The following is a 21,844-nucleotide window of genomic DNA, read 5'->3' on the forward strand; positions in this document are numbered from 1 at the left end:
GAGATCTTCACAGCATTATCTTGCATGCCTCAAGGCCTGGTTTTTGCAGATTGCACACCTTCATGATGTTGAACAAAATTTGAAAGGACTATTATAATAATACTTTTTACCATGGAGATTTTGAACCACTAAAATAATGTTTTGGAGTCTTTTTCATTACTCCTTATGGAAACTTTGGGCTATTTCTATACTTCATACTTGATAATTGTGATAATTGTGATGGGACGCCTTGTAGGATGATTTTACAATCACAAAACTTTGAACGCGTCTTTTACGTGATAAATCATATCTTCATTTGTAGTGATGTAGGTTGGAAACATATTAAAATTGTCAATATAGAATAATTAGAAAACTATGAGTGGAAAATATTTTGACTTAAAATTAAGCTAGTGTAACAAAGATGCAGAATACTGGATTTTGCTAAGGTCGAACGTAATCTTTTTTTTTTTTTTTGGACTATACATCCCTTTTAATCAAAAAAGGGGTCTAGCAACTTCAAGATTTGTTTTTTGGTTATTGGTTGGTGGGGTTTATTAGTTTACAAGGATAACCACTTCTTTTATTGAGCAATATGGACCCTTCATTTACAAAACAGTTTCATAATCATGGCCTCATTTCATGAACTTCAAGAGTTAGAAAACTTGTTTAGTCAGAAATGAGGATATTCATTTCTTTTATTAAGCAATATGACCCCTTTATTCACAAAAGGGGTCCATACATTTGGATTGTTTTCATAAACTTTGACAAAAAAAAACTACATTCTGATCCAATTTGCTCAAATGCTTATATGGTTTTGCTCAAAAATTGGAAATCCCCGTGGCTTGCCACCATTTGTGCATGCATGGACTCTATTTGGTTTTTTAAAATTGTGCTAGGCCTACTTGGCAGTGTGGTGATAAGTGCTAAAGCTTTCTTCAATTTTTGTGCAGTAGCATCCCAAGGTATTTGCATGAACATTTTTAGAGGCAAGTTCTATCTCTAAGTAAGCAAGCCATTCCTTGAGCTCAATGGCTTTGTTTTGGTCAATTTGGGCTCTTCGGGCCAACTCTTGTCATCCACCGCTTGGAGAGAAATACTCCAGCCCCTCTCAGTGTTCATGTCCTGTATGAAAGCTTCGTGAGAACAAGGTCAGCTTGAGCTCTTTGGGCCAACTCGTCACCCACTACTTGGAGATAAATACTCCATACCCTCTCAGTTTTCAGGTCCTATATGAGTTGGTTCTATTGAAGCTTCATGAGAATGAGGTCGATGGAGGTGATCACTTGAGTCTCTTGGTGTCTTTTAAGGATGTTTAATGCAGTTTGAGTAAAGCCGACCACGTACTCTATGAACTTCCCCTCCATTATCTCTGCCTTTTGGGGTTCTTGAGAATAAAGTTGCCTATACTCCTTTGATGAAAGGTAGCTCAAAGAGGAGCAGTGACCCGAGGCTTTGAAGAGCTCAATCCAATTGGGACTGACAAGGGTGTCTTGTGCTTTAAGAGGATCTTTCCCTTTAGGGTAGCCAACGATGTTACCACTTGCTGTGTAGGTGAGCTCAAAGGATGAGTATCTAGGGTGGGAGGATCATTGATCTCAATTATATCATATGAGTTTGGCTAATCATCATTATTAGGGCCCTCTCAAATGTGGTTATTGTTGTGTAGGATTTTCTTGCAACAAAAGGGGTTGTTGGAGTAGGTTGTTGTTGTCCCATATGCCTTGCATCATGCCCTATCTAGCAGTAGTTGCTACATTCTCTTTGATGGTCATGCTCTATCTAGCAGTAGTTGCTGCATTCTCTTTGATGTAAATTGACTACTCACCCCATCCTTGATTCTAGGCTGTAGTACTTATGGAAGGGCTGTGGAAGTACTGGAAGGTCGAAGGCTTGACATATAGCATTGATGTTGAGGCGGAAGTGGATTGTTTGGGGCTGCTCATTCTCAAGGTGCATGATGTTGGTGGTGTTGTTTTAGTCATCAATGAATCGGGTCACTATCTTGAGGTCTAAGTAGCAGGGAACTTGTGTGCTACTGCCCAAAGACCATGGGCTTCAAGGTGAGGTGCCATCTTGTGATCTTGAAGGGCTTTGTAGCACACGGTATTGTAGTAGAAGAGCTTGAAATATTCATTGGGCTTATATCAAAACTAGGGATGCACCACAACGCCACTTAGGGAGTCTATCAATTGCTAGCCCAAAGGAGAGATATGGGACAAATTGATCAAGTGTTATGTATAGAACGCAATGGCCATGGAAGATTCCATTTGTCTTCTCTTTGAGGGGTGAGTGGTCGCTATTGAGGTGATAGATGGAGTATGGGATGAGGAGGGGGCAGCAGAGGTAGATGGAGCTACAGAGCAATGGATGGGGTAATGGAAGCAGAGTTGGAAGTAGATAGCCCGGTGTCAATATTAAACGAGGGGTTAGATTCCATAAAATTGAGTTCTCATAATAGACTATCGAGGGAGTCAAAAATATCCGAGGACATATGGGCTATGTTGATGAAGATTTTTGTAGGTTGGAGGCTAAAGATGAAGGCTAACAAAAAACTTAGGTAAATTTTGGAAGAACTTTATCCTTTTTACTAATTCAGTGTTGGACAAGGTGGCTTGTTTATATAGATTTTGACAATTCAGCATGTCATTGAATTAGCTTGTAATTTAGTGCACTGAATTGCAAAACCAGTGCTGAATTAGTTCTATCCTTGTGTGCACTGAATTATTCACAAAACCTTACGTGCACGAATTGGATCCGATCTTATGCACTGAGTTACATTGACCTTGCGCTCTAAATTAGCACTAATTCAATGCTTTTGATACAATTAGCTAGTTTGATTTTTGAGCTGCACTTAGTTGGTTGATTTGGACTGACCTTGGTTGATGATATGGCTTGCAAAGGACCACTTAAATGACTAATGTATAAGGTCTCTCCACTCTTGAAGGACCCGATGGTCCTAATTTACACGATGTGTAGACTTGAGGTTGGACGTATGACTCGCTTATGCATCTTTGAAGGATTCCAAGTGTAACTACATGTCTGATACTTGTTCAATTAACTCTTTCCTGGAGCATAGTATCATTAGAGAAGAAGCCATGTGAAATGTTGTGAATGGAGTGAGTACTCTAGTATTGTTAGAGAAGAAGCCATATGAAATGTTGCGAAGGGGGTGAGTAATCAACTTTGTATAATGCATCAAAAGCTTCAAGACATTTTGTGCACTATATTACATGTGAAATTCTAATTCTATCTATCCATTTCTTAGCACCTGTGCTATTAAATCTGCTTTGTAAATCTTGTGATTTTATCACTTGAATGCCACTTTATACAAGGTCACAAGTGTACATGCTACTTGGCATTGATGTCCGTCTAATCGTTTGTAAATGAATGAGGCAACTAACACTTGTCCAATAATATACTCACAATGCGTGATGAACTCATCCAAGCTTGAGAATAATGCATATGATTACTACTAATGAAACCTTGAAAATGGCAAGTCAATAAGTTTGAATCAAATCAATCAAAAAAACCAAATGAATGAGATTCATTAGGCCTACCAAGAATAAATTATAACTTGTGAAGGCCAAGCTCTTTGAACTAAGTCGAAGGTACGATGGAGGACATTCTCTTCTGTTTGCATGCAGATCTTGATTGGAATCTTGGCAACAAGTGCTTTCGAGCTGACTTCGATGTGCGGTTGAAGAAGCCAGGGACGGAGTTCACTTGACCCGAAACTTCTAGGGAGAGGGGTAGCAGAAGTATTTACTGGTTCTCTAGGGAAATATGTTAGTTTAACATAAACCACTAAGCTAAGGGATTTCAACAATCTTGAGCTCCAAAAGGGTAGATTTTAGACACTTGAATCTCATATAGGAATACAACAACCAAGTAGTTAGGGAAGCTTCAAGCAAGTAAATATGTCAAGCTACAATAGTTGTGAAGAAGCCTAGGTTATGGGAGTGGGTTCCTCCACCACTTAGTGATATGGTGGGCTTTTATTATGAGCATTCATTCAACACCCCAAATTAGTTTCCATGCATGCTAAGCCATTAAAAAATCCACAAAATTGAATTTTGTTTCGAAGGACTCGCACCTTCACTTAGACCTACCCTTACAAGGGCGGGCCAACTAGTGCATCTTTAACTATGTGGACATTAGAGGAGCTTAATATTTGCATCTTCTAAGGGACAAAATATAGCCAACTTTGAAGCCATATGTTGAGCTAAGTCATGTTAAATATGTTAAACCTTTATTGATATTTTAGTCAATTGAGCATGAGGAAAAGTTACTTGAAAAGCGACCATAACTTACCTAGGAAAATTGAATGATGATGCAAAGATCGATGTTAACAAAATTAGGGTGCAAAGTGCATGGGAAAACGTTGATATCTTATTCAATTAAGAGTGGAAAGCAAATGGAACTTACCTCGGGATAATTGAATGATGATGCAGAGAGCATCATTCAACTTGAACAAAATCAGGGTGAATTCTGTGGGGGTTAAACACCACAGTACCTTAATCCCAGTTATGTAAAATACTCAAACACATATATATATGGATGACATAGAATATTAGGGTGTTCTGCACCCATCGAAACTTGTGTGGCTCTCTCTTCTGGCTCTCTCTCCCTCCCACCTTCTTCTGTTTTGCTTCCGTTGTTGAGGTCTCTCAACTGGTATCAGAGCGCGGGTGTTCTAGCTAAGCTCTAAGCTTGGAGCCTGAAGTCTGCTACTGCAGCTCTGTGGGAGGAAGGAGAAGCTCCATTGGGTGACTTTATCTGCATCTTGGTGTTCAGAGACCTTGCACAAACCTTTAGAAAGTTCTTTGAGTGGCTTTTTGCAAGCATGCAAGTGGTTTTGGAGGAAAAAGATGTTTTTTGATGATTCCCCTGTTCCTTTCGACGACTAAGAGTCCGTAATGACTTGCAAAGGCATCCATTGCTTGCTTTTGGTGTCCATTGCACTTTGGGAGCTCAAAACCTCCTTCATTCTTGAATTTGGGATTATTTCATTGGATTTCTGACTCACTGTCTCTACTTCAACGTTTTTTTGCCAGTGTGTTAGAACTCAAGTTTGAAGCAACCATTCGCAGATCTGTCAATTCCGGTGGACTTAGGAGGTCCTAAAAGTTGTGTTGATCATGATTCGCACTCCGGTGATGTTTAAGAATAGGTATGTTTGCAAAAACGTTTTTTGGTCTGTGTGTTGGACCCGGTGATTGGGACCACAATTTTCAAAACCGTCTTGTTCCATTGCGTTCCGGAGGCCCAAAAACCCCTACTTGCCAGCTCTTGCACGATTCCGTGGAGATTTGAAGAAGTTCTGTCTCTCTGAGGCGCCGAATCGTATGTTTCTCTATCAAAAATCCATTCAAAGGTTCAAACCTTTGATTTTTGGATTATAGGTCAATTGCAAGGGTTGACTCCTCGTTTCCCATTCATCGGTTGGGATTTTGGAGTTCTAGAAGAAGAGATATATTTGCAGATTGTCTTGTTGAGTCCAATTATGCAATGATGCCCATGTTTTGAGGCATCTCATGTTCTATTTTCACTAGCGTCATTGCCATGCGGTCGTGATTTTTGGATATACCTTATGCAAATCACTCTGGCTGCAGTCTGAGTTGCGCGTGCTCATTCGTGGTTTGCATTGGGTTGTAGTGGATGCTTTGCAGGCCATTTGGATGCATTGCGATCCTTGTTGGATGCACTGATAGGCCCAGATTGCCTTATGGGATGTTGTATCGATGGACGTTTAGCACATAGATGCTATTTTATGTTGAGGGATAGCTTTGACATATTGCAGTGGATGCACAGGTCATGCTATGATCTCCTGGATGAGATTTTGTTGATGTATATGCTCATGGACAACATTTATGCTTGAGGCATTTTGGCACTTATTGGCATTGGGATTGCCATTGCAGTTGGCATTTTCTTTTGGGCTAGATTTGCTCATATGGATGCATAGTATATGCACATGAGTCAGATGCATTTTGATGCTTTGAGCCTTTGAGGTTTGGTGATATTACCTTCTATTTTTGCATACACATTTGGGTCAACCTAGTATTTGGTGTGATTTCTCTCTTGCAGGTACTAGCATTTGGGATTTTGTTTCATTTGCATCGTGGCATCCTCTTCCATGTCTAAAAAGGAGTTTTTTAGCATTAAAAAGTTTGATGGGACAAAACTTTCATTTGTGGAAAGAACAGATAAGGAATGTGCTTATTCAAAAGAAGCAGATTAAACCCTTGGCAGGGATTGGAGCTAAGCCGGAGCTGAGCCTGTAGATATGTCTGAGGATGATTGGAATGAGTTGGATGCATTTGCAAAGTCTACTGTTAGACTTCATCTTGCAGAGGCAGTTTATTTCACAGTAGTAAATGAGCAGGCTACGGAAGATTTGTGGAAGAAATTATGTGCCACTTATGAGAAGGAAACTGCCTCTAATAAAGTTTACCTCATGAAGAGGTTGTTTGAGTTGCAGATGAAGGAAGGGGTCTCCATTGCTTCTCACTTGAATGAATTCAATATTATTTTCAGCTAGATTCAAGCTCAGAAGATGAATTTTGATGTGAAGACTAAGGTAATATTCCTCTTATGTTCATTGGGATACCTTCCGTATAGCTGTCGGTAACTCTTCACTTAGTGGAGTACTAAAGTTTGATGATGTTGTGGGTAGCTTGTTGGTTGAGGCGAAAGTCTATGGATGGCAACAAGCAGGATGCAGCCTTAAATGTGCAAAGCTCCCTCTCTCTCACGTTCTTCCATTCCGCTTCTGTTGTTGAGATCTCTCAAATTCTAGCACACCTTCCATTCCGCTTCTGTTGTTGAGATCTCTCAAATTCTAGCACACCTTGAGGAAAAGTTGCAAAAAGGAGTCGAAGTTCATGTGTGGCACAAACATACTAAATAAATTAAAAAAGAACTCACCAACCCACCACGAATGCACCCTTTTTGGCACTATCGGGGGGCAACTGCGTGGGGTGGTGCCTTGTGAGTAGGTAGGTGGTGGCAGCAGCAGCGGCGACAGCCACGTGGCACAAATATAAATGAAAAATGCAAAAAAGGGAACCCTAGGGTTAGAAAGTAAGCAAACAACAACAACAACAACAAGAACGACAAAAAGGTTGGAGAAGGGTTTAGAAGGATATAAGTGCGGGAAGGGTTTTAGGCTGTGAAGGTGCTCTGCCGCAGGCACCGCAGCAGCCAACAAAATGCAAAGCCCTTCATTTGCGAATTAGACACAATTCATTCAAAGGTTCCCAGATTAGGGCTTCCAACACAAGGAGACTCTCATCACTCTTGAATGATCCTTCGCTGCATCGCTTTGAATCCGTAGCCATGAGTCGCCTCTCCACCCTGCGAACTTCCCAACGTGCTGCCTTTTCCCACCGCTCCCGCAGTCGTCTCCCGGTACCCTTCCTTCCCATTTCACCCTCCCTTGTCCCATATTCCCGACTTTCTGCCCTAACTTGACTTCCTTCTGTGCAGGACAATCGGCAATTTTCGTCTGCATATATAGCCAATGGCAACGAATCCCGTTTCTCAGGTATTACAACTTCTCAGGGTGGAATTTCGCTCAGGCTGGATTCGCACAAGCGACATTTTGGTGTAGGCTAATCATGGCTGTTACGAGCGGTGAAATATCGACCAGCAAATTCCTCCACTATCGCCTGTAGAGCGACTTGAGCATCCGTGTTTTTATCTGAAAAATGTATAGACGAATCATGGGTGCTTACTTTTTTTGCAACCTTTAGGGTTCCTACGGCAGTAGGTGACGAGTTAGGAAGAGTTCAGCAGAGTCTGCCATATGCTGCAGAGTATCTGTCAAGGATTCACGAGTTTAATTGATGTCCTGGTGTCTTTCAGGGGGTCCAATACACCGTCGTTGTCTTTCAGTCCATGATAATGACTGGGATCGGTTCATGTCTCCACACAAGAAAAGATTCTTTCATGCCACAGGTATTCCTTGACATGTGAGTTGACCATCCATCCTTAATGTGATTTGCCGCGCGGTTGCGTTTATCAGTCGGTGTAGAAGGAAAGTTGAGGACGTTTTCTGCCTTGGTCTTGCAGGGATGCAGGGGATGGCCAAACGGGATTTCTACGAGACTTTGGGTGTCAGCAAGAACGCTAGTCAATCTGAAATCAAGAAGGCATACTATGCGGTACAGAATTGCTAATTTGATCTCTGTTTCTAGGTGCAAATCGTAGACACATGATCATTACCATGCGGTTGCTGCTTGTTTGATAGTCGCGTGTGTTCAATGTGCAGCTAGCCAAGAAACATCATCCAGACATGAATAAGGACAATCCAGATGCGGAGAAAAAGTTCCAGGAGATCCAGTATGCGTATGAGGTGAATATTGCTAGTATGTCCTATGATTTGGGAGGGCGGCATTATTCTCTGCTGAAACTGATCTCTATTCTATCATCTGAGTGCAGGTCCTGAAGGATGATGAAAAGCGTTCTATGTATGATAAGGTATGCACACCTTTAACCTTTTTTGTAATCTACATTGTAGAAGTCTCTCTCTCTCGTGCACTCTCTCTCTTTCTTTTGCCATGCACATTTCTTAGTCCCCCTATGATATCGTGTGCTTGTCTCTATGTATAATTTATCTAGCAACTTGATGTAGCTGCGTTGAACCGGTCTTTCTTTTTGACTTTTGGGTGTAGCTTTTTCAAGTGGGTTTTGGATATGTGATTTTGTCTCTCAAGCTACCTTGTTATGCAGGTAGGTCGAGAGGCATTCGAGAACATGGGTTCTGGAGGTGGTGGGTCAGGATTTGGAGGCGGCTTTGGTGGTTTTGGAGGTTTTCCTGGCTTTGGAGGATTTGGTGGAGGAATGTTTGGAAACATGGAAGAGGTGAGGCTAACCACCAGAGAAATAATATTCTTGTTCATTTTCAACCCGACTTTCTCTCAGTGTTCAAGTAAAATGTTTTTTTGATATGATTTTCTGTTCCTTAACATAATGATTACTTCTTGGATATGACATTCTACTCTCTTCCACTGTTGTATCTTCCTAAGGGTTGTATCCTTTCTGCTGTTCTGGTCTTGATTCTGAACAATACGGATTTGGATATGACTTTCTATTGTAACGTTTTGTGCACATTTTTGTGAACAATTTTAGGGCTGGAATAAAAGATTGCGTGTGTTTATGCATGATTACAACAAAACGGCATCCTTTCATACCAATGGAAGTTGGTAGTCAAATGCATGAACTGGATATTAAGGCAGATGGTGTGTCTTGAAGTTATGGATTTCCCGCTCCCTGCATGATGCAATCATTTTGTGCAAATCCGTTTTGTAACCATATGGGCATGAAATGTATGTTTCATGTACATATTAGTCCAGCTCTTGTTTGACTGCTTCTTGAATATCCAACAAAATTTTTGAACGTGACATCTGGAAGACTATTAATATGTGCTTGACTATCATATAGTGAACCTCTGCTATTCACATTGGGCAATGTATAAAAAATACTAGGACAAGGCTGACTGACAAGTTATGGGTACCAGTAGAAGCCAGGAATTGAATTTTGAGAAAAGAGTCTAATGCTATTAGGTTCTGTGGGTATGATCTGAGGTTTTTGTCTGGATTATCACATAGACAAGCTTTTCTATGTGTTTACAGATCAGGGAACTAAAAGTTTAGCTTCTTGCGCATGGTTAGAAGATAAACTACAAGTATTTTGGAGAAACTGTCTTTAATAATGTGATTGTTCGAGGTGCATCCTGATTGAAATGATATCAAAAAAATCGCGGAGTGTGGAAGTTCAGGTAGTGACCAGTTTATCTTGTTGCTTTAAGAAAAGATTGAGATGGGCAATGTTTGTGTTGAAATGCGCCCCCCCCCCCCCCCCCCCGCCCCCCCCCCCCCCCCAACTATGTGTTGGAAATATAGTCCTTAGGGCCTTGGTGGGGCCCAAGCCCCTTGTGGCACCTATGTGATTAATTGAAAATAAAGGGGCTAATGGCCTCATTTGATGCATGTAGGACACATGTCATTAGTGAGATTTATCCCATATACAATGTGTAATTGAGTGGATCTTATATAAATGAAAGGTGAAGACCCTAATCAATCATCCCAGCTAAATTTAATTGTCTAAAAATGAACAAAGAGAGAGTAATAGGAAGTAAGTGTATGCCGTATTCATACAGTCAAACCTTAGGGTAGAGCAACTGCAGAGTAAAACATCACCATAGCCTTGCCAAAGAATGCTTTTAAGTTATTAAAGATAATGAAGGGAACACATGTAAGTCTAAAAGTCTGCATAGACTCTAGAGCTTAATTTGCTTGACCTATTGGCCTGCCATATCCAGTTCTACTGTGGTGTCCCAAAATTTATCAGGTATACAGTGTGTGCTCTTCATTTTATATTTGGCCCGTCAATTTCTTGCCTCCCTTGAGATTCTTGGTCTAATCCATCTGCCTTGTTTCCAACCTCTAGATCGTATTCCGTTGTTATGTGCCTTTGAACATTGAGATACCTTCCCAAAGGCTTGCATTTCATGCCTGTCCATTGGATTGATCTCTTGCTAATAGAGCTCCATTTTGTTCCCGAGTGATGCGATAATTTTCTGTAACATTTTTTGCACGACTAGCTCTATGATTTCCCCTTCACCCTTTGGGATATCCATAGCATCCCCATCTCTTCATCCGCTAGAGCCCTTCTTGGTGCTATCCTATATCTTTTGTTGCCTCCATGGCTTTGTGTGGAAGTTTGCTTGCATCCATCTTCTTTACCTTGTGAGGTATTTTATGTGTTGACATAGAATTTCCCGTTCAAGGGGCATCAATCTTGTCTTTGCGAGCATGATTGGGTTCACACTTTGACCCTCACCTCTCTAATGAGAAACCTTTTGTGAAGTGTTTTTACTCTTTTTAAGTATTCTATGGAGTGTCCAAGTGCGCAATCTTGGCAGCCATATAGTACCACCATTAGAACACGCATTGTGTACATAAACTTCCTTATTTTCCAGCTCCATAGGTGTGCTTTCTTGTAGTCGTTTTGGAAGCTGTATAATGCTTTCAAGCCTATGACTCCTTTTTCCACGCATGCATTCTTGTTGTAGTTCTCAAACTCAAGCCCGAGAGCAAGCTTAACACGGGTATACATCGTGCAAGCATGAAAAAGAACATTCTAGAAGGGGCCAATAAAAAGGTCCTTAGAGCGAACAAGAAATATACCAAGGCTGAGATTGGAAGTGCCACCCCAACACTGTAGAGTTGATACCGACAAAAACGGGGAGCCCCTCCATTCCCTAAGAAATGGAGCCCTCCTGGTTGAAGTTGTTGATGAGGTCCCTTGCATGCTTGTCCAAATGGCCATAAGTGTATGAATGATATCTGTCCAAATAATGGCCAAAGTGTGAGAAGGATGGGCTGCTTGAGCAATTCTAGCTAGAAAAATCTAAAAAGTCAATATTTTCAAATCTTATTTGCCTAGAATCCTTAGAACTTAGAGAAGCTTAGAAATATATAAGATTACATCTCGGAGTGCTACAATTGAAAAATAAAATTTTGAACGCTAATCCCAAGTATACTGCTTTCATTCCAATGATGCTAGGTTTCAATTCCACTAGTGAAGGACATAACCCTAGATGGGTCTAGAAATGCTATAATATAGTATTACAATGATCTTTTCTATGCGGAGGAGATACATTTTGTACCTTTCTTCGCTTGGATATTTGTAAAACGGCTAGTGGCAACATTTTGGATATTTTACTTCTCGTATTTCATATTCCTCAATAGTGTCGACAATAATTGTTTTGTGTTTTTAGAGGATGAGTTTGGGCATGTTCCTGGAATTGGAGAAAATCGAGATTTCTTGCTTTTGGGAAAGAAGCCACGGGAAACCAAGATAATGAGCACTGAAGGAAGGAGGTGTAGAATCTTGAGGTGGAGGATCGATTTCCAAGGGCATGGAAAGTTGATTGATAGAAATCAATAACATTTTGGTAGGGGAGAGGGATATCTAAAATGAAATCATTTAGACTTCACAAGCAGTTGTAGCCTTCGGAGTGTCGACAGAAACTCAGTACGAAGACTTTGTATAAATGGATGCTCAAGTATGTGTGGGTGTGTGGATTTGTATGGGTGAGAGCATATCTTTATACTATGGTCTACACCCACTATTGGGCGTTGATGACGTCAGTGGGGTGGTCATACTAGCTAGTCCCTGCTATGCGTGACGGAGTTCATGGTTTTCAACCTTATGAGTGACTATCATGAGAATGAAACTGCACTATGTTATCTTTTAAGAGGATGAGTTTGGGAATGTTCTTGGATTCATCTAGGTATATAACATTTTGTTAGGGGAGAGGGATATCTTTGAAATGAGTGAGAAGAAAGAACATACACGTGATTGCATCGATACATGGTTTAACGATGGCAAGTACAATTTTCATTCCATCTCTTTTCTGATGCGCTCAAGATTCAAATGCTTTGGGGATGTTGAAGGGAAAGGCATTGACTTGTTGGCAAGAGTTAAAGAAAAACCAAAAACCTGGCTTGAGTTTGAAGAAGTGATTAAAGAGGACTTCCTTCAACCTGAGGAGGAGTTTGCTCTTGTCTATAAGTCTCCCACACTAAGCATGGCAAGCTTGTCATTTGATGGCTATGTACCACAGTTTAGAGAATTGCAATCAAAGGCCACATACATGGACCCAACTACCTTACGGCTTGGCGAAAGGCATAAGTTGCAAGTGAGAAATACTAGTAGTAAAAACCTCAAGAAGTGTTATTAGATAAGTAAATTTTTTTGATGACACTATGGCCATAGGAGCTTCTTTAGGAAAGCTCACGCTACTACAGGTACCACGCAAAAGAATTTTAGGAGGAAGAGACGATCATAAGGACTATGCAAAGTCAAGCCCCGAGCCCTTCATAAACTCCAATCGAAGCAACTGCAAAGCATGCAAAGAAAAAGTAGCAAATCCTTGTCCGAAGTCAAAGATCAATTCAAATAATGCAACTTTGACGGCAAAGAAAAAGTAGCAAGTCCTTGACCGAAGTCAAAGATCAATTCAAAGAATGCAACTTTGACGGAAATTGGGGGTACGAACACAGCTGAGTGACCATGCATAGGAGGTGGACATGGCAATCAAGAATAAGTTTGGGATCGACATGCGACACAGATCCTTGTTACTATAGTACATAGAGGATCTAGATTCATGTTGATGAATTTAGATAGAGTGGATGTAATTTTGGGGAAAGAATGGTTGCATAAGCTAAATGTCCAAACTGATTGGCAGAGTCATACATTAACTTTTGTTAAAGTGTACTTATGTAGTACATGGTGATTTTGATGTCCCACCTTGTACTTTTGTAAACTTGTTGGAAGTAGTTAATACGATTGCAAGTAGAGAGTATCAAGTGTATCAATGTATGTTGTCTAATGTTTCATTTGAAGGGGCTTGTAAGCCGGCATTTGCAAAGACTATAATGAAAATTGTGGATGTTTTTCCTTTGAAGTTGCCACATGGCTTGCCACTAGTTAGGTCAGTAGAACATTGGATAGAATTAGCTCTAGGACCTGAGGGGGTAACATAAGTATGGCACTTGGTAGAATTAGTCAAATGAAACAAGATGATGTACCTTGACCAAATAAGTACACATGGGATAGATTAGGAAAAACAAATCTCCTTGAGGTGCACCGGTGCTTAGATGTGAAAGGTGGTGCCACTGGTACACTCCCAAGCCCATAACTGTGGCTTGCAACACTGCAGTCGTTTTGGTTTGGGTCTTGAGGCGTGCTTCTTGGTCCTTTAATTCCTTCAGCTGTGTTTCGAGATATGTCTTAAGCTCAACGTGTTGTTCTTTGAATTATCTTCACCAATATCCATGTTGTCTCCCTCTTTCTCTCACGTGGAGGCATCCCGGCTGCAGCTTCTCCATGTGTTTGACTCTGTTCTACTTATGGGCAATAGAACAAGAAAGGAGTGTTGAGGTGAGAAGAGAGGGAAGGAGGAGAACTGCGAGTAGGTGAGTAGTGGGGTGAGTGTAGAGCTAGAGGCCTGTACATCAAAAGAGCAGAGTGCTAAGAAGATGAGCTGAAAGAGGTTTAGTTCACTACTGTTAAAATGTCAGTGGGGATGTCATAGTAGCTAGTCCCTGCTATGCATGATGGAGTTTATGGTTTTCAACCTTGTGAGTGACTATCATGAGATTGAAACTGCACTATGTTGTGTTTTTAGAGGATGAGTTTGGGAATGTTCCTGGATTCATCTAGGTATATGCTTCTGTCGTATTAGCGGACATGCAAATTTCACCTTGTGAAGTTTTCGTCCAAGTTGCGGTCTGCTGGTATTGTGATAATTCTTTCTATCTTAAATGGTGCGTTGCCCTATCAGCTAGATTTAGATTTAGATGCTCATTGGGGAGAGACTAAAATGAAAATGTTTAGACTTCACAAGCAGTTGTAGCTTGAATGAAGAGATTTTGGACTACCTTTTGATTAGCCTTCTCCTTTAGTGCTAGCCTTCGTCATGGCTGAGTCTGCCCTTCACCTCCGGAGTGCCGACATAAACTCAGTACGAAGACTTTGTATAAATGGATGCTCAAGTATGTGTGGGTGTGTGGATTTGTATGTGTGAGAGCATATTTTTATACTATGGTCTACACCCACTGTTGGGCGCTGATGACGTCAGTGGGGATGTGCTATGCATGATGGAGTTTATGGTTTTCAACCTTGTGAGTGACTATCATGAGATTGAAACTGCACTATGTTGTGTTTTTAGAGGATGAGTTTCGGAATGTTCCTGGATTCATCTAGGTATATACACTACTCTTAAAATGTGTTGCACAGGAGTGATGGTCCTTAAAGATCGGCTCTTTGTTCTAGAAAGCAAACCCAAAAGCAGAGAAAATCAGTGTGACTTGGAGAGCCTTCCCCAAAGCCTTTAAAAGCTAGCTATTTTAGCTTTCGAAGACCCACAGCCTAGCGTAGGCCCTCCCAAAAGAATCAGCCTTGAAGAGCGAGCAATCGCGATTAGCAGCAGCCTCCCATATGGTGTGCTTGTTGACGAATTCGACCCTCCGTGCCCCTGGTTGTTCAGCCCTGAATGACTACTGCTGTAGCTGCGATTAGGAGCATAATACCCTAACCGGTTGCACAATCCTGCCCAGATCTTGCACCTCACAACAGCCCATATGCTCTCAACTGACAGGCAGCCGCACCCCGATCAAATCTATCCTACACCACTCCTGATCTTTTGGCACATGGGTCTGCAACATGTGTGCATCACTACAGCAACCGTTCACAGCTTATCCAGGCGTGTTTTGCAACATCAATTCCAGTACAATGATCTGCCCAACACCCCTATACTAATTCACAATCAATGTGAGCTGGTCTCTACTTCAGCGAATTGCACATAAAAATAATCTGTCTCAGCTTATCCAGGCGTGTTTTGCAACATCAATTCCAGTACAATGATTTGCCCAACACCCCTATACTAATTCACAATTAATGTGAGCTGGTCTCTACTTCAGCGAATTGCACATAAAAATAATCTGTCTCACTTGACAACCCCCCCACATGGGTATGTGAACTGGGTCCAGCCAGTCACTGTCCTTAAGAGGTTCAACGCTCTGTTCCTATAGTGGTTCTCCCTGGCTAACGAACAATCCAGCACAAAGAAATCACTCTCTAGAATAACTCGGAGTGCATCCTCTTTGCTACACCTTTGGGGTTTTCACACAACATTACTGCACCTAGCTCCATGAATTGAACCAGTGTTTGCTAGACACACGACAGCAACTCGCAAAAGCACCTTCAATCTATGAAACACATACTTGGTAGCTCGCAATTGCATACCTCGCAATGATGATTCAGAGTTCTTAAGATACCAATTGTAAAATCCCCTCTAGGGTCCAAGTCTAAACACAGTCTAAACCAGCAAAGAGCAAAACAATAAGATTATCAGCAGGTGATTCACCTTCCAGCCACCCTTGAGCATGTGGGCCAGAGACCAGACTCCAAGCCCATACCTATAGCTCTAGGGTCCCATACCCACCGGAACCCATTCCCAAAGGACCATTGGCACAACATCTCGTGAGTCTAGGTTCATGATGTAGACCAGACCATCCAGTGGTGTGTTTTTTTCTCTCTCTAGATTGCATTTGTGAGGCTGCTCCTTGGACGTATGGAATCCTCTCTTGCTACCCGTGAGCATCTTCACACATTTCGAGGCTGGCTGCATGCATTTCAAGGCTGTCCAGATTTCCTTCACGCATCCCAAGGTGCATTCATTGCTGTATGGGCTGTACAGATCATTTTGGCATGCCATTGGAGGCTGTTGGGTAGCTGTAAGGACCTGCTGCACATCATTCGAGGGTGTTTGCTAGCTGTACAGCCTGCTAGCACACATCTTGAGGCTGTTGTACGGCCTTTTTTGCACGCATTTCGCCGAGAGGAGTGTGTGGCTTATGGGCATGCATCTTGAGATCCATTGTTGGCAGTACAGCCCTTGATCACACATTTTGAGGATCTTGCTCCTTTCCTATCTCTTGCACGCTCCCTGAGTCAAGCTTTTGGCTGCATGGATTTCTCTCTCCTGCTTGTGACCATTCTGCTCTTTGATTCCAGCATGTTCTCTCTCTCTCTCTCTCTCTCTCTCTCTCTCCCCCCCTAGCACCCCATTCCTCTTGCTGGCCCCTTGCTTTGTGGATTTTCTGCCTCTTGGAGGTGTTCTAGATTGGCACCGAGTACCTGGGACTTAGTTTGATGGCCGTGGAGGGATCGAACTGTGGAAGGCTGATTCGATCCCATTTACTGCTGTTCCTTCGACTGAGGGTCTTCTGTGCATTGTTGGGGATAGGTGCGAAGCTAGAGCTTGCCCCTCTTATTTGGACAGCGGGTACAGTAGTTCTGACCTTACATTTGGATTCCATTTTTCATTTTCGAAGCTTGTTGTTCGAAGTTACCTCTTGGCCATTCAAGCTATGGACATACACCCAGACAAAGGGGTGTGCCTAAATTGGTGCCAGAGGGTTAGTGTTGAGAATTTCTTCCTACCTTGAGGTCACTTGTGCATTTTGGGATCTGTGTTGTTGCATTGTCGCCGCGAGAGGCTGGACATTCATTTGTGAGACTGCCAAACACTGGAATACATTGTCAGCTGTCAGTTGGACACATACATTGGGAAATGCCTTAGCCTTGCCTTGGCAGTTGGGTGCTAGTGTGTGCTTAGAGTTGGATGCCTATTGAAGTCAGGAATTGGCTTGGACAGTGGAATTGGTAGGGAGGCAAAGTGGAACGGTGAGCCCTTGTTGTAAAAGCATATTCCATTGCAAGAAGAAATAAATAAATATTGAAAGGAGCGCCAAAGCATTTGGGGCCAATCTGTGTCTCGTGTGTATGGTTCATGAATAGGGCAATCTAGCCTCCCTTCCAATGTTCTTAAAGTTTATTTCCCAGTGTTAATTAACAAAAGGAAGTGGCTGAAAGTGCTACATTGTGGCTGTGATAAATGTGGATGTCAAGTTAGTCACGGATTACTGCTTGCTAGTGGCCGGTTTCAAGGTTTGTTATTTTTATAATTGTTTTTCTATATAGGAGATTGCGGAGGCAATAAAGAGCAAACTGCCTTCTCTATAGTATCATTCGTACCATGATTTCTAGCCACATGTATTGTTTGTGTGGGTCTTCTTAAACTGAGTTCTCACATTGTTTGTTAATGTAGCGTGCTATCCTCTCAAGCCCTCGTCTCCCTATGTATTTTGTGTGTTCCATATTGACTTTTTTGAGAAACCTAGCATTTTTTGGGATCTCAGTGCCCTCATGCTGCGATGTTTCCTATGAGCATTTTATTCTATGATATCTTCTCTTCCATTGCTAGGTTCTTGTCTAGTGACCATCGTCCACATTCCATATTTTGATTGTGAGGGACGCCAGTACCTGCATTGTTATCCCTCCTCTTTCCTTTTTTTAATGACTATGCTACCGTTCTTTATGTATGTCTTTTTGCCTTCTTTTCTTGCATTTTGGCTTCTCTTTATCTCCTTGAGTTTTGGAGAGTATGGGCTTGGCATGAGGTCTAGTGCCCCTTGAGATCATAGAAAAACATGGGGTAGCTGCTTGCTACATGGTAGCCCTAATTCTACCCTTTTTCTCCTATCCTGTATTGTAGGTCATCGGCCCCCACGTCCTTGTATGGGCTCGCAAGTGGGGAGGTGACCCTAGTATTCCAATAGAGATGGTGCTTGTGGTTAGGTACTTTTGAGTTTGGATTGTGCATTCTTTGAAAAAACAAAAGATGCCTTGTCTATCCCCTAACTTCGTAGAACCTACCCTAAAGCCATCTTGCCAAGTTGCGGTCTGCTGGTATTGCGATAATTCTTTCTATCTTAAATGGTGCGTTGCGCTATCAGCTAGATTTAGGTTGTGTTTTTAGAGGATGAGTTTGGGAATGTTCCTGGATTTATCTAGGTATATGCTTCTGCCATATTAGCGGACATGCAAATTTCACCTTGTGAAGTTTTCGTCCAAGTTGCAGCTTGCTGGTATTGCGATAATTCTTTCTATCTTAAATGGTGCGTTGCCCTATCAGCTAGATTTTGGTTGTGTTTTTAGACGATGAGTTGGGGAATGTTCATGGATTCATCTAGGTATATGCTTTTGCCGTATTAGCGGACATGCAAATTTCACCTTGTGAAGTTTTCGTCCAAGTTGCGGCCTGCTGGTATTGCGATAATTCTTTCTATCTTAAATGGTGCGTTGCCCTAGCAGCTAGATTTAGGTTGTGTTTTCAGAGGATGAGTTTGGGAATGTTCCTGGATTCATCTAGGTATATTGGATTGCAGAAATGTGCATTGTTATTTAGACATTGTTGAGGGTTTTTTTCCTCGCTCACTCCACTACTTCTATTTGGAGATTCGAAGTGTGCTCTTATTGTTCTTTCAGAGATCTTTCATTTTATTGTTTGCCAAGTCATCTAGGGTGGTGATGATGTCCTAGTGCTTAGTAATCTATGTGTCGTGGTGCATTATACTTCATGGTTGGGCTATCTATACATGATATTGTTCTCTGCTAACTAAGGAAACTTTGGATGGCAGTTCTTACGAATGATGAGAAAGGGTGCTGGTGGAATGGACGGAGGTGGGGAAGATGTCAAGGTTGGTGATTGTTGCTTATTGCCTGCTCTTGACCACAATGCTTCAGATTTGGCTGTACACCTACTGCCAACTGGTTGCATCTTGTGCCAATTGAAGGCCTTAGGGTTGACGGTTTCTCACTTCTGCAGGTTACTCTGCCTCTCTCTTTTAGAGAGGCTGTCCATGGCTGCTCAAAAAATGTTTCTTTTCAAACATCAGTTCGCTGTGATGCTTGCAGTACGTCAAACAACCTTATCTCTTCAACCAATCCTTTTAAATAATGGATGGATGCACACTTTCTTTTTGGTAATGAGTCTTTTGACACATGAATCTTTGGGTGTCATGCAGAGGGTAGCGGCATGCCTCCCGGGGTCAAGCCTCAAACGTGTAGAGCTTGCAATGGATCTGGCATGGTAAGTTGGCTAGAGTTTTGAATGGCCTTGTGCTGAGGCAGATAGATCCTAGCTGCTGATCTCTTATTAAATGGTGTACATGTTTGGTCCATTGCAGACAATATCACGGCAGCCAGGTTTCATGTTCCAATCAACTTGCATGCAATGTGGTGGTTCGGGTGAGGTCGTAAAGGTAATTCCCAATTAAGAGCACTAGCAAGAAGCTCCATTTTTTTGGTTGAATTGAGCTGAATTAAGATGCATTCAGGAGAAATGTGCAAAATGTAATGGGAAGGGTTCCATTAAGACCAAGAAGACAGTGACTGTGGATATTCCTCCAGGTCAGTGCTTTTTGGTGCTTTTAAGATTTTGCTCATCTGCAACCTGTCCTTTGTATGTGGTGATTAAAGCTACTTCATGGAAATTATTTCGGTAGGTGTTGATACTGGGACAACTGTGAGGGTATCTGGAGAAGGAGGCTGGACATCTCAGTCGAGTCATCAAGGAGATGTTTTTGTCAATTTAAAGGTTATCATCCAGCACTAAGGCGGGGGTTTTGCATTGACATTTTTATTTGTTGAGTGGTCTTTAAAACAGGAGAATAGAGAGGACGGTTCGGGCCTTTCTCTGTTAAGGAAGAAGGAGAGCCTCATAGATTGCCTTTGTGTTGTAGGTCTCAGATGATCCCGTGTTTAAGAGAGAGGGAGCCAATATCCATGTTGATGCACCCATCAGTTTCACAACTGTAAGCTTGCTTACAACTTAGGGTTCACTTTTTAACAACTACAATTGAAGAATGAATTCTGATTGGCATAAATGGTTTTCAGGCTATTCTTGGAGGAAAAGCACAAGTACCTACTTTGAGTGGGGACGTTGTACTCAAGGTAAGCGTTTTTGATACTGAGCTTGAGGTGAAGTTTAGGAAACTTTATATTATGACAGTAATTGCTAATGCAATTAAAGTTTTAAATTGTGTATAAACTTAGATCATGTGTTTCTGATTGAGGCCTTTGCTGCTGGATAATGGTCTTTGGATTTCTAGGGTAGAAAGTTCCAGGAGACTCTAGTCTTACACTAGTTGTATGCAGGTGCGTCCAGGGACACAGCATGGACACAAGGATGTATTAAGAGGCAAAGGTATGTGACCTTCCTTTGGATAAAGATCTTCCAGTTTTATAATTTAGTGTGGTCATATTTACAAAGATTAAAGTGTGGTCAAATTAGAGTGTGGTCAAATTAGGCAAATATTTATGATGTGCTTGTCATATTTTGTAAATATAAAAGACTAAAGTAACATTCATCAATCATATTTCCGCAGGGGTGAAAATGTTAAATTCCCCTCTATACGGAGATCAATATGTTCAATTTCAAGTCAACATTCCTACGTAAGTAACAGCCTTGTGGCAAATGGAAGCCCAAGGGTTTCATTCTTTGTTCAGATTGTTTGTTTACATTATGTTCATTCTGGACTATTGAATTGTATGGGCTGATACACCAGGAGCTTAAGCCAACGGCAGCGTGCACTCATTGAAGAGTATGTTAAGGAAGAGATAAAGGACAGTGATGAAAATTCAGCAGCTGCTGGAGGGAGTCTATGAACTTCACTCACATTGCGACTTGTCAGTTCCTCTCACCAATCTAGTGATATATGGAGAAATATGATTCGCTGAGGAAGTATGTTTCCTGATCAGTGAAAGCTCCCTGGTTTAGGGTCATGAGGAGCTGGCATTTCTATCTTGATCCTCTGTCATGTGGGAGCTTGCTATCGTAGTCAGAGGCTATATTATGATAGGGCTGGATAGAGTGCCGATCCGATTTTGTTAGGTACACAGATGCCTGGGTTTCCTTCGGAGGATCAGATCTTCTGTATCTGATACAAGTTAAAGAGGACTCAATTAATTTATTTCTTACTCTGTAAGAAGCAGTGAGCCAGGGGGAAGGATATAAGCGTAGCAATATTCTGATGATTGTATTTTCTGGGTTCAAACAAAGCTGACGCTATTGGTTTACAGTAGGTCATGGAACTGTATGGTCGCATAGTCAATCAAGACTACGTTTGATCACTCTGCTGTATATATGCTCATGACAAATCTACAACGGACTGTTTCTTAATGCACTTAAGACTCTATTTCTTGGTAGATGATTTTTGCCACCCTGTATGTTTTAGTTGTGGACTCGGGTTTTGGGAGTCTCTTCTCATGTATTGATGGCTTGCCATGATTTATCGACTTATGATTTAGGTCAAGTTCAAAAGCTTGAATGCTGATCTTTGAAAGCTATTTTCACTTTACTGGAACGTGGAAGTGGGATATATAGAAGAAACATTGATATGCAGGTTGGAGTGAAATCAACCAAAGCCGTTTCAGGATACCTACAAAG

At 41.6% G+C, this 21,844-nt stretch overlaps 1 protein-coding gene across 2 annotated transcripts; it reads left to right on the forward strand.

Moving 5' to 3' along the window:
• Window positions 1-7,097: 7,097 nt before the first annotated feature.
• Window positions 7,098-21,617, forward strand: LOC147895823 (chaperone protein dnaJ GFA2, mitochondrial-like). Of its 2 annotated transcripts, XM_087382531.1 has the most exons (19): window positions 7,098-7,386; window positions 7,465-7,522; window positions 7,843-7,935; window positions 8,050-8,141; window positions 8,249-8,332; window positions 8,419-8,457; window positions 8,710-8,841; window positions 19,035-19,094; window positions 19,223-19,310; window positions 19,422-19,486; window positions 19,584-19,658; window positions 19,734-19,806; window positions 19,902-19,993; window positions 20,139-20,210; window positions 20,293-20,349; window positions 20,554-20,602; window positions 20,784-20,850; window positions 20,964-21,084; window positions 21,176-21,617. In XM_087382531.1, the coding sequence occupies exons 1-18, from the start codon at window positions 7,315-7,317 to the stop codon at window positions 21,061-21,063; spliced, it is 1,368 nt and encodes a 455-aa protein (XP_087238657.1). In that variant the 5' UTR covers window positions 7,098-7,314; the 3' UTR covers window positions 21,064-21,084; window positions 21,176-21,617. The 2 variants fall into 2 exon arrangements, with proteins under 2 accessions (XP_087238657.1, XP_087238656.1); XM_087382530.1 differs by having other exon boundaries at window positions 20,964-21,617.
• Window positions 21,618-21,844: the final 227 nt, after the last annotated feature.

This window comes from Dipteris shenzhenensis, chromosome 12 (assembly GCF_047967505.1).
Source record: "Dipteris shenzhenensis isolate YYH24624 ecotype China chromosome 12, Dip_SZ_1.0, whole genome shotgun sequence".
Lineage (NCBI taxonomy): Eukaryota > Viridiplantae > Streptophyta > Polypodiopsida > Gleicheniales > Dipteridaceae > Dipteris > Dipteris shenzhenensis.

Bases quoted from the DNA above. Each gene is read 5' to 3' on its own strand.
- LOC147895823 (XM_087382530.1), top strand. From the start codon at position 7,315: ATGAGTCGCCTCTCCACCCTGCGAACTTCCCAACGTGCTGCCTTTTCC. The intron at 19,659-19,733 runs GTAATTCCCAAT...AGATGCATTCAG, and splicing joins GTTCGGGTGAGGTCGTAAAG to GAGAAATGTGCAAAATGTAA. The intron at 19,807-19,901 runs GTCAGTGCTTTT...TTATTTCGGTAG, and splicing joins GACTGTGGATATTCCTCCAG to GTGTTGATACTGGGACAACT.